General features: G+C 36.1%; 1 protein-coding gene across 3 annotated transcripts in view; it reads left to right on the forward strand.

Moving 5' to 3' along the window:
• Positions 1-12,848, forward strand: part of LOC150110590 (phosphatidylinositol-3,5-bisphosphate 3-phosphatase MTMR4) — a 360,520-nt gene that overhangs the window by 31,129 nt on the left and 316,543 nt on the right. For all 3 annotated transcript variants that reach the window (XM_090399896.1, XM_090399904.1, XM_090399910.1), the window contains exon 2: positions 670-956. In XM_090399896.1, the coding sequence (XP_090256022.1) occupies positions 673-956 (284 nt within the window). In that variant the 5' untranslated portion in view covers positions 670-672. The remainder of the gene's footprint in view (positions 1-669; positions 957-12,848) is intronic.

The raw sequence follows: 12,848 nt of genomic DNA on the forward strand, positions 1-12,848 counted from the left end.
TAAGAATTATGAACTTAGCTTTCATGAATTCATTTGCTTTCTTTGTTCTTTTATTTAGCAAAATTTGTTTGTGGTTTTCTTTTGAGTTTTTTTTCATCTTTCATTTGTATTTAGATGGAAATGTAAGGAAATTGTGAGTACGAGAGTGAAAAGCAATCATTTTTCTAACTTGAAAAGTGATGTGTATGCATGGATGCACTGAGCAGTATTCTCTATTAAGCATAATAAATCTTGATAGCAAAGACTTCTCACGATGACTCCTTTGACTTCATGTGCAGCTCTGATTGATGATGATAATTTGTGATGGAATTGGTGAATATTCTCCCCCCCCCAATGTACTTTCTTTCTCCAATTGCAGACATTCCCTTTTCACTGTTTGTCATTTCATGAATGGTATATGTGTAATCAATTCTGTTTTTTACCATACCTCATATTTTGCTCTCACTGATGCTGCCACTGACCTCAAAACTAATTAATTTTTTTTTTTAATATATTTGTTTCTAAATAAATATTTAGAATTGACTGTATTTGTTATTAAATAATGAATGAATGTCTTTTTAACTAATTTCGTTTTGGAGCTATCAGCAAAAGTTCCTGGATTTACTGTTGGATGCAATGACATGTTGACCAAACTTTCCATTTACTAATATTATGCATTTCTAAATATAGGTAATGGATGGAACTGAAGAGGTCTGGAGTCATTCAGGGGAAACATTTTCAAAGAAACATTTAGAGTGTGATGATGAAAATACATCCATACCTTTTCCAACTCTTCCTGGAGAAGGAGTGAGCAATTTGGGACATACATCAAACAGTGTTTTAGCCCTTTCAAACTATCGTTTTTTTTATATGAGTAAAGATACTGTTTTCAACATTCCTCTAGGCCTTATTGAACAAGTAGAATGTCAGTATATGGTTACGTTACTGATTTATTGCAAAGATGCCAGAACTTTGAGGTAATGTTGCATGAAGTTTTATTATTGTTATTTGCTATAAATATATGTCATTTGATAAACGTGATTGTGGCAAACAGAATTTCATAGACGGTTTTTTGTGTTAGCACAATTTTTTTTTTCTAGATTTTGTAGAAGTTTTTTTAACTTTAACAAGAACCTTTTTAAGAAATGGTAATAAGTTGCTATGCCTATATTTTGCTTTCACAGACACAAAGAAATAAAAGTAAGCATTTTTATGCAGGCACACTAGTATGGAGGCAAACATAGAATATGAAAGGCAGGATTCTACAGTGATAGAAACTCGCTGACAGTATTGAAACTTTCACTTTACTATATTTTAGGTAAAGTGAGGAAGCCAATTTTGTTCAGGTATGGTGAATGCTGTGGCAGATTTATTATTATTACATGATCCCTCCAGGGAGTCCAAAAATTCATCAAGGGAGGACACCTAATCTACAGCTCCCTATCTCCACCACTCAATCCATCATCTATAATGAACCGCAACTACCATCATCATCTATACCAGTGTTTCCCAACCTCTAGTCCGCGAGTAATTCAAAGGGAGTTGAACTTTACCTTATCATGTTGCTCACACCTGGGATATTTGCAATGTATATCTCTGGCTCCTGAGGCCCATGGTTAAGTAAAATTTAACACAAATGTTGGTACTGTTACTTCTTCCCTTTGTAAAGCAGAGGTGAATAACCAACTCTTTGTAATTTAATTTAATTTAATAAATTATTATTTATAATATTATATTGGGTTTGAGATTTATAATATAATTTATATTATAAATTTTATAATATTATACAAGCGTGTTTTTGTCGGTTTAATATTCAGTTTTTCTGCTTTTGGTCAAATAATTGAGTTCACAACGAAACTTCTGATTTTCAATTTGTTCACGATCTTATTTAGATATGGATCGTTAGTTAAAGTGTGGATTGTTGAAACGCAAGACAGACGATAATCCGAGTGGATCTAGTGTTGTCGAAAATAGTACTAGTGCAGATAAAGTTCTTTTCCGCAAATTTTGTCCATCCTATTTGCAAATGGGATTTTCCGTTCTGAATAAAGACTGCGAAGACAGACCACAGTGTGTTCTTTGTTGCAAAGTGTTATCGAATGAAACCAACGAAGTTGAGATGTCACCTTGAAACAAAACATGGTGAATCAGTTAATAAACCAATAGAAGTTTTTCAAAATAAAAAACTGCAACTTTGTGGCTCACACAATTTAGTTAAGGATATTGTGTGTGAAACAAAAAATGAAAAGGCTGTTCTTGCTTCTTACGAAGTCGCCCTTCTGATCGCTAGAAATGGACAACTCCATACTATTGGGGAAGATTTAATTTTGGCTGCGATAACAAAGAACTTGTTTAGTGAAACACATGTCAACAAGGTGTCTCTAATATCGTTATCTGACAATACTGTGAAAAGAAGAATCGACGAGATTGCTAGAACGGTTATGTCATAGTGAATATTTTGCGTTGCAGTTGGATGAAAGCCATGATATTTCAAATAATGATAATTTGCTAGCTTTTGTGCGATATGAACACGAAAATAAAGTTTGTGAAGACTTTTTGTTCTGTGAATCATTACCTCTTCATACAACTGCTGAAGCCCTTTTCAAAGTTGTCAGTGACTTCATAACTACAAATAAACTTCAATGGGAAAAATGTGTAGGTATCAGCACAGATGGTGCTCAGGCAATGTTGGAATACATAAAGGTTTGGCTGCACGTATCCAGAAAGTCGCACCTCTTGTGAAATGGACACATTGTCGTATACACTGCGAAGTACTAGTTACATGCTGTATACCCTCCAAATTGAAAACCGTTAAAGACGAGGCAGTAAAAGTTGTCAATTTTATTAAAGCCCATCCTCTTAACAGCCGGTTATTTTTCGCACTTTGTAATGAAGTGGGAAGTGATCACGAACATTTATTATTGCACTCAGAAATCCGATGGCTGTCCTATGGTAAGGTTCTGATGCGGTTCTTTGAGCTTCGTGACGAAGTAAGATTGTTCCTCATAAACTCCAAATTTGAGTTAACACACTATTTAAATGATTTCACATGGCTCTCATCTCTTGCTTACTTGGCAGACATTTTTAACTCAACTCGAGTCTTCAAAGTACTTCTGTCACCATGTTTTCTGTGCAAGACAAGATAGTCAACAATCAAGAAGTTAAATTTGTGATGCAACTGTATTGAGAAAGGAAATGCTGTTCCTTTCACACGCTGAGTGATTTCAGTGAACAACCCCTTTCTAGTGATGTTGTAGAAAGTATGGATGAACATATGAGGTCATTGGCATCTCAACTAGGTCTGTATTTTCCGCTTTGTCCTGGAAAAAACATCTGGATGAAAACTCTCTTTCTAGACTCGGAATATGAATTTCTTTCTATCGAAGGAGAACAACTTATCGAGCTCTCCTGTGATTCTACGTTCAAAATGCTGTTTCCTTTGTTACCGTTACTGGAGTTTTGGTTCCAAGCTAAGTCTGTTTACCCTGAAATTTCCAAAAGGAGTGTAAGACATCTGTTGACATTTGCCACTACCTATCTCTGCAAGACAACATTTTCTCATCTTGCATATATGAAAAACAAATAAAGGGACAGAGTTAACGTGAAGCCAGATCTACATATTATCCAGTTTTGATCCTGATATGCAAAAGTTGACATCTGAAAAAACATCCATCACATTAGGTGAGTGTTAAATTCATAATATTAGGCCTAATTGATATATTCATATTCGTCTGAATATTTTCATTTATAACAGTATTGCATTGTCATAAATGACACATTTAGTGTTGTAAAATTGTTATTTATTACTTCTACTTTATGATACGTAAAATATAAAAAATTTCTATTTTGGAATGTATGGGGGCTGCGTTGAATTAACATTCACTGCAGGTGGTGTGTAACATCAAAAAGGTTGAGAAACACTGATCTACACCAATGCCATCTACCACTCACCACCACTAGTATTTTCACAGAAATCACAAACATTCATGCCTACATCTGGATTCATAGCCTTTTGGCTGGAGACCAGATGTGCTAACCGCTTGGCCAACCAGGCTGGCTCATTAACTCCAGTCAGCCTTAGATTGTAATTTCATAGGTTTTCAGTGTAGCTAAGAAACATCATTGGAGATTCTAGTAATCTGTCCAATTTGTATCCGTTCCTTAAAAGGGATGTTTTCTTCCATTGGATCCTGTGATTTGTATCCATGGCATGGCTGTAGCGAATAATGGATGTAGTCTCTATGTTCCTTCAGAAGTAAGGAATGCAGCGGACCCCAGGATGGTTTAGATGATGGAGAGGATCTTTCGGTCAGCAGATAAGGGGATCTAATTTTTTGGTTTGGCTTGAAGTAGTCTGTATGTTATATCTTTTTAAACCTTGTGAGATTTTTTCTGAGATTGCCCCAGATGTAGGGAATGGTAATAGTTTTTATGTTCTGGATTTTGGGTGAAGGGTTGTTTAGGGGATTAGTAGAGTATTCTTTTGATTTTGTGAAGGGGCATGCTATTGGCTAAAATGTGTCATGGATGCGATTGATTTCTGTGGGTAGACTAATGTGGTAAAGTAAATGGTTCTAACTCGATTAGGTAAAATTTTGATAATACTATATTATACTGCCAGGAGGGGTGGTGATGTGACAGACAGTGTATATACATTCCCATGTGGATAGATTTTGTGTAGATAGAAAAGGATAAGAATCCGTTGAAGTTTGATCAGAGTGTCAAGAAAAGGTGGACAGCAATTGTTTCTTTTTCAGTTGTAAAATGGATCCTCAGGTGTTGGCTGTTGAGATGTGCTAAAATGTTTCCTACGTATCTCTGCCATGTGACTAAATGGAGAACACATTGTCCACATAGTGTAGTGATGTGGGTTTGAGAAAGGTTGAGTTTGGGCTGTGTTTTCAAAATATTCTACAAAATAATTAGTAAGGAGTGAAGAGAACAGGAGCCCATAACTGTGCCTTTAATCTGCTTGTAGGATTTTCCTGGTCTCCTAAAATAGCCTGTGTTCATGGTAAAACTGAATAAGGCTATTATTTCAAAGGAAAAGAGAGTTGGAATTAGTTCTGAGGCTACTTTTAAAGATACATTTGTGAATAGGGTGGCTTCAGCAAAATTGACCATGATGTCAGTATCTTTAAGGATCAAGTCTGACAAGTAAGATTTGAAGTGCACAAAGTTTGCAATTTTTATTTAGCATTGAAGGATGCACAGCTCTGAAGATAGTTTAATGTAAAATCAGGTAAGGATGTAAAAATATCAGTGGGAAAGATAAATTCTAAGCAATGCCTTCAGCAAAGAGGATCATGACCACCAGTGTTTTGGAATCATTAGGATGTGTGTTCATGTAAAAGTGTGCATTTTTATTTATTTATTATTATTATTATTTTGAAACACCCTCATTCTTTAGACTTTAATGTAGCATTAAGCATTTGAGTAAGAGGCTGATCACCTCTTTTTGTAAAAGCAGATACTCAAAAACATTCAAAGGAAAAGTAGGACAGATTTACTGGAAATGACAATTGCAAGAAAAAGGGTAAAGAATTTGGAATAACAGATATATTAAATGTTGCCACATGGAATGTTAGGGACTTAGCTAGGAAAGGAACAGAACTCAACAAACAGTTTTTTAAAAAAAAAAATATATAGCATTATTAACTGAAACTAAAAAAAAATTAAATGGAACTGTTGAAATGGCAAATTATGTAATATATAATGGGATAGAACAGAATAAAAGAGCAAGCTGTGGTGTAGCTATAATGGTAGATCAAAAATAGAAGATCAGAATTAAGAGCTATAGTTTTATTGAAAGAATAAGCACTCTGAGACTGAAATTTGAAGGAGGCTACCTAACAATAATAGGCGTATATGTTCCAGAAGGTGGAAAAATAGAAGAAAGTGAAATATTTACAGTGACTTAGAAAAGCTGATGAAACATTGTAATAAAAATGATTATTTAATAATTGTAAGAGACTTTAATACTAGAGTAGGGAACCAAAGTATGCCACAGGTTGTAGGTAGATATGGAGAACAACATTTAAATCACAATGGAAACAAACTGAGAGATTTCTCATCATTTTATGAATTAAAAATCACAAACACATTTTGCAGAAAAAAAAAGATATCTATTGTGAATATACTTGGACCACCAGAGGTCTATCATCATTAACAGGCTATATAATTGTTAACAAAAAGCTATCTTCATAAGTAAGAGACACAACAGTTTGTAGAGACAATGATATATATTCAGATCATCATCATCATCATTATCATGTAACACCTCCAGAGGGTCCAAAGACTCATCGAGGGAGGTCACTCTACAACTCTCCGTATCCACCAACTGCAACTACCTTCATCATCTACACCAACGCTATCTACCTCTGACCACCACTAGTATTTTCACTGGCAATCACAAACATCCATGCCCATGGTGGGATTCGAACCTGCAGCCTTTTGGCTAGAGAGAGAGAGAGGATATGCTAATCACTTGGCCAATCAGACTGGCAATTATCTGGTAGTCTCAAAAATAGCAATACAAGCAAAATGGAAATCATGAAAACCACGAGAATCTAAAGAAAAAAAAAAACTTATCTACTCCAGGAAGTATTAGGAATCTGTATCAAAACCAATTGACTCAGTACTCATCTCAAATTCCTGTTTCTTCTGACATAAATAAAGAATGAATAAATATGAGCAAATTAATAAAACAAAACAACAAAAGAGGTTTTTGGGAGAAAACCAAAGATTAAAAGGGAAAAAAAAGAGGGGACTGAAAATTTGGAATGATAAACTAGCAACAGCTGTAGGAAAAAAAAGCTTGCTAGCTACACTTTCAGAAACAAACACCAGAAATACTAGTAGCTTATAGAAATAAAAGAAATTGCAAAAAATGTAAAGCCTCACCAAGATTCTTGGGATAGATTTATTAGTAATATTGAAAATGATCTACATGACCACCAAAGCATTGCTTATCAATTAATGAAACATTTGAATAAATCAGAAAAAGATGTATCAGAAATGTATGGAATCTCAAACGAATGGATACAGCATTACAAGCAGTTATGCTACAATCCATCCTTTAGTAATGAAAAAAATAGAAAATGAAATTGTAAATAATACAAGAATAGACTTATTGGAGATGATGGAATTGGAAGAAGCTTTCAATAATAAAAAAAATAGAAAAGCAGCAGGAACAGATGGAATTACCTCAGAATTAAGTATATTGATATCTCTTTTAAAATAAGGTTCCTCCACTTGTTAAATAGTTGTTGGATTACTCTCAATATACCCCAAGAACAGAAAAAGCTAAAATAATATCAGTTTTTAAGAAGGGAAATAGAAGTTTATGTGAAAATTACAGCGGTATTAGCTTATTAAATACAGCATACTAATTAGATAGTAAAATTTTAAATAAAAGACACCACTATTGCCATTAGTTTGTTATTGGAGGAACAAGCTGGATTTAGGAAGGGCCAAAGTTGCGTTGATCATGTATTCCCACTAAAACTACTCATAGAAAAAAAGATGAGGATTTAATTTACAAACTCACCTAGCATTCAAAGATTATGAAAAAAGCCTTGACTTGAGTTAACAGAAAAAAATTGTGGAATATAATAAAAGATTGAGGCTATCCAAACAGTTATTAAATGCAATTAAGAACCTATATAACAATACAACTGCTATCATAAATATCAGTGAATATATAACAGAAGAAATAGAAGCTAATCAGGGAGTCTGACAATGATGTAGCCTTTCTCCTACCTTATTTAATATACGCTATCTACCAATAGTTGTCTGGACACATTGTACAGTTGATACCAGCACGCAAACTCTAATATTGGGTATGTCAACCTTTGGCTCTGATCACCTCCTGCACCTTTGAGGGAGAATTTCCACCAATGTGTGGCAGACATCAGGTGGAATTTGACTCCATTCCTCTATCAAAGCAGCAGTGAGTTCAGCGACAGATCCAGGATGTTATGCTCTGATCTCAATTGGCGCTCTAATTTGTCCCACAGTGTTTGGTATTGAGGTCAGGATTCTGCACAGGCCAGGATGGTCATTTAACACCTATCTCTTCATACCATTCCATAACAACCACAGCTTTGTGGCATGGGGCATTGTCGTCTTGATAGTAACAAGGTCCATTTCATAAAACCTCCACAGGGTGGGCAGCACCTGATTATCCAGAATATCAAGTTACTGAGCTGCCTTCATGGAACCACCAGTGGTCCCACTCCAAACCAGCTGAATGCACCCCACACCATTACTCCTCCACCACCAAAGTTTACTTTGGGTACTACACACCGTGGTAATAAGCATTCACCAGGCTGTCTCCACACCTTGCCATCAGACTGGAAACAGGTGATGGCAAGGTGTCTCCACACCTTGCCATCACCTGTTTGGAGTACTTGGAGTAATCCAGAGTACTTGGAGACAGTACTCTGGATTCATCGCTCCAGAGTACTGTTTTCCACTGGTGAATTGTCCAGTTGAAAATGGTGCAAAGAGCATATTAATGCTCTTGGCACCAGGCCAGACAAGCCGCCTTGTTCGTCGTTGTGATGTTCAGTTTGTGTGTCGCTGCTCTTCCATAGAAACCCAGTAAGTGGAGTTCTTTTTGTACAGTATTAGTGCTGACCATGGTGTTACTGGTGCTCTGGAGCTCATCACGGATGGTTTGTGCCAATTGTAGCTGGTGTTTACGTGCCACCTGTTTTAACACTCTCCTGTCCCTGTTCATTTTCAGCAGCTGCCCTGTGTTTTTAACTGCACTAGTGATGCCAGAACGTCTCCACTTGTTGATCACATTGCCAACCGTTGATTTTGGATGTTCCAGTTGAGTAGCAATGGCATGTATGGACATGCCACCAGTGTGACAGCCAGCAATGATGCCGCTCTCAAATTCACTATAAATTAAAGATGCCAAGAAATTATATTTTTGGTTTAATCCTTTATCTAAGTCTAAGCAAAGTTTGTGCATGAAGTGACTTCCTATAATGCTAGGCATTATGGGAAGAGTCACTACCTGGGGGGGGGAGAATAGCCCCCTGTCGCAGCTGATCTGACAGATACAAATAAATTGTTTAATATAAATATTCTTACATATATCCAGTGTATAGCTTGGAGGTCATGACTAGCTGCGCATGCATATATTACAAGTGATATTCCATGCTGTTTATGCGATCAGTTTTGGTTTAAACATGTTATGAAAAGGTGTGTGATACTTGATAGTAAATAGTGTCTGAGAGATACTGTATACTCCGATGCTAATATAGTATTGGTTTAAAAGTATTGGTTTTACCGTTGAAAATGCCTGGAAAAATATATCAATTGAATAATCCATCAGATATTGAAGAGGTTCAGCGAATGTTACTCGAGTCCAATGATGAGAATGATATAGAGTCTAATGCAAAGATGAAAGTGATTTAGAAGATGATTATTATGTGAAAGTTAGTTCAGAAGATTCGGATACCGAACAAGATATTTCTAGCAAAGAAAGTGAAGATGAATTAGACATGAATGAAGACAAAAAGAGTATTTTTTTGGAAAGGATAAAGAATTAAAATGGACGAAAATCCAAAAATCACAGATGATATTTTAGATCTAATCTTATTATATACAAATAAATACATCAATTCTATTTCGAACCAGTATTCAAGAGAAAGAGATGCTAAATGAATAGACAAAACAGAATTGAAAGCATTTTTAGGCCTGTTATATCTAGCTGGTTTACATCGCAACAGTCAGCTAAATTTTTATTCTTTATATTTCTTTGTTCAGTAATTTCTAGATTGTAACGTGAAAATAAATAAACCATCGTATTATATTTGCAGTGAATGTATCTCTCAGATACATGCGACCTAAGCTGCAATTTTTTTCGACCATGACCTCCGCAGGGTTAATTTAATGTTAGTAAATGTAAAGTTATGCATGTTGGTGTGATGAGATTTCCAAAGCATGTTATGTTGGTGAGATTATGCTTAGTGAAACTGATGGGGTGATCTCAGAGGTATGCTGGTTAAGAAGTTAAAATTCAAAGATCATCCTTTCCTTCATACTTACATGGTGATCAGAATACATTATGAAACTTTTGGAAACAAAAGATTTAATCCGAATTTAAACCCATAGGAGGAATAGGGTATAATGAAGGGGAAAGAGTAGATTATAGAAGAAATATAATAAGGTTTATAGAGAGGGCATAGTTGTAAGGCCAGAAATGAAAAGACCCCATGGCCCTCGAGTGCTCTAATAGCATAAGGGTCATAAAGTAAGAAGAGTTGGCTGATAAGGCCTTATAGGAAAGATTAAAATAAGTGGATCTTCCTCAAAGTAGAAGAAGGAGAGGATAGATCCAGCTAGGGGTCCATGGGAATGCCGCTTCCCTTACAATCAAGATGATTGCCCCTTATGGCCCTGTTGGTCCACGAGTCCTTATTCAGTATATTCGGACCACCCCCACCATATATATACACACACACGCACGTGCATGCACACACACACACACACGGTGGGCTCCCATATCCACCACCCAGGGGACGCGCTCTCTAGGGGTTACAGGGTCCCCTGAGAGAATATCATTAATATATAGATTAAACAACAATTCAAGGGCTGATCTCCAGGCATACTACTGGTCACCTTAAATCTGGCACATTACCTATACACCACTTTTTGATACCTGTCCATCAGCCACTCACTTATTGAAGGAAAGATGGCTGCATAATAAACTGGAGAACATATTCTCCAATTTATGCAGCAGCCTTTCATACATTGCCCTATCAAATGCTTTAGCATAGTCCAACAATATCATAGTATATCCATTCTCTTTATCCAACTGTTATAACATTATTATAAAATAAGAACAGATTAGTCAAACTTGTCATCCCTTTAGCAAATCGATGCTGTTCCTTGCAAAATATAGCTTGTTTGTCAACCCATTTTTGTATATGAGTTATAAGATTAGATACTGATGTTTGCACCACTCTTGTGCAATGCAGTTATCATACGTTATTTCAATTCCTGTGGGCATCTTTCTCGAGTTGAGATTCAAATTATACAACCATGTGAAGGGCCTAGCCAGTTTGGCCGAACGTTTCTTTGGACAGCTGATATCTCAGCTGTCTGTATTGCTGATTCTTATCCATGTTATGCAAAAGCTCTAGAACCTCCTTCTCATGCATCTCTGTTTCTTCATCCAATGTAGTGGTAGCGCTGCATGCCATTTTACATGTATCAAGTTGATAGTTCTTAGCAAAGTGAGTATTCATTATTTGAACAGTCTCATCTACTTCTGACAAAGTGTACTATCTGCATTCAGTAAAGTTATTCTTCCACATTAATTCCTTCTTTTACTTCTATCATAAGGATGAAATTCTTTTGAATTGCCTTCAGCCTGCATGGCAATTTCATACTCCAACTTACCTTTCCATAGAATACTCATAACTTTTCTGGTCTGGGATTTATATACAAGGTGATCAAAATTAAAGTATCCCTGTATAAGGCCTTGTGGTGTGCCATCCAGTAATCCAAATGTTGTGAAACTTTGCAGGAATTCATTGTGCATCATGTGGAAGCAATATCTGAGGGAAAAAAAAAAAAAAAAGTATTCCTAAATTCACCACCAGGGGTACTGCATGCTTTCTTCTTCTTCTTCATGTAGCTTCCTGAGTGAGAGGATGCAGTACCATGTCCTTCCAGTTCTCTCGTTGGTGGCTTTCCTTTTTTTGTTTCTGCATAGCCATGTGATCCTGTCCATGATCTTATATCTTCAATCCATGTCCTTTGTTTTTTGCCTCTTGATCCTTTTCCCATAATTTTTCCTTCTAAAACTGTTAATATCCTCTGTCCTGCTGAACCTCTCAGTACACGTCCTCCCAATCTCATCTTTCTCTGGATCATTTCCTCTAATAAAGAACTCTGTGTTCTCATTCTCTGTAGGACATCTGTATTTGTCACATGTTCTTTCCATGGGATTTTCAGAGCTTTCCTATAGCACCACATTTTAAAGGCCATTATCTGTTGCCTTACTCACTTCTTGAATATCTAGGTCTCACTTCCATATGTGAAAATTGGCCACACTAATGTTCTTATCATTCTTTTCTTTGTCTCGATACTCACAGAACTTCTGAGCAGATCTTTATTTTTCCAGAATGCATCTTTAGCTACAGCTGCTCTTATTTTTATTTCTTTATCTTGCTTTCCACTGCAGTAAAGTAGGTGCCTAAATATTTGTATTCTGTTGTATGTTCAATTTTCATATTGTTTATGAATATTTCTGGCTCGGATCTGCTTTCTTTTGAGATTTTCATAAATTTTTTATTTTTTTTTTTTTTCATTAATATCTAATCCAAATTCTTTACCTTCTTCAGTAAGTAGTTGCAGTAATTTGATTAATTTGTGTCTCTTTTCTGTTATTAGAATGGTATCATCAGCATATCTAAGATTGTTGTATTTTATACCATTTATACTAATTCCTGTTTTTGGTTTTTCGATCTTTTTCATCACTGTCTCACTATAGATATTAAATAGATTTGGTGAAAGCTCACTATAGTCTTGTGTTGCACAGTGGGCGGCAGCCAGGAGACAGATCTGGAGCTGGAAGGAAATGTCATCAGGAAGGTGAGAGACTTTAGATACTTAGGTTCAACAGTGGAAGAAGATGGAGGAGCTGAGAAGGAAGTGGGATGCAGGATACAAGCGTGTTGGAGGAACTGGAGGGAGATGGCTGGAGTGTTATGCGATAAGAGGGTGCCGATCAATCTGAAAGGCAAAATCTATAGGACAGTAGTGAGGCCAGCAATGACGTATGCTATAGAAACTGTGGCCCTGAGGAAAAATAACATCAGCAGGATGGAAGTAGCAGAGATGAG

Source organism: Typopeltis vanoorti, chromosome 1 (assembly GCF_054136105.1).
Source record: "Typopeltis vanoorti isolate ZY-2024b chromosome 1, IOZ_Tvanoo_1.0, whole genome shotgun sequence".
In the NCBI taxonomy this organism is placed as follows: Eukaryota; Metazoa; Arthropoda; class Arachnida; order Uropygi; family Thelyphonidae; genus Typopeltis; species Typopeltis vanoorti.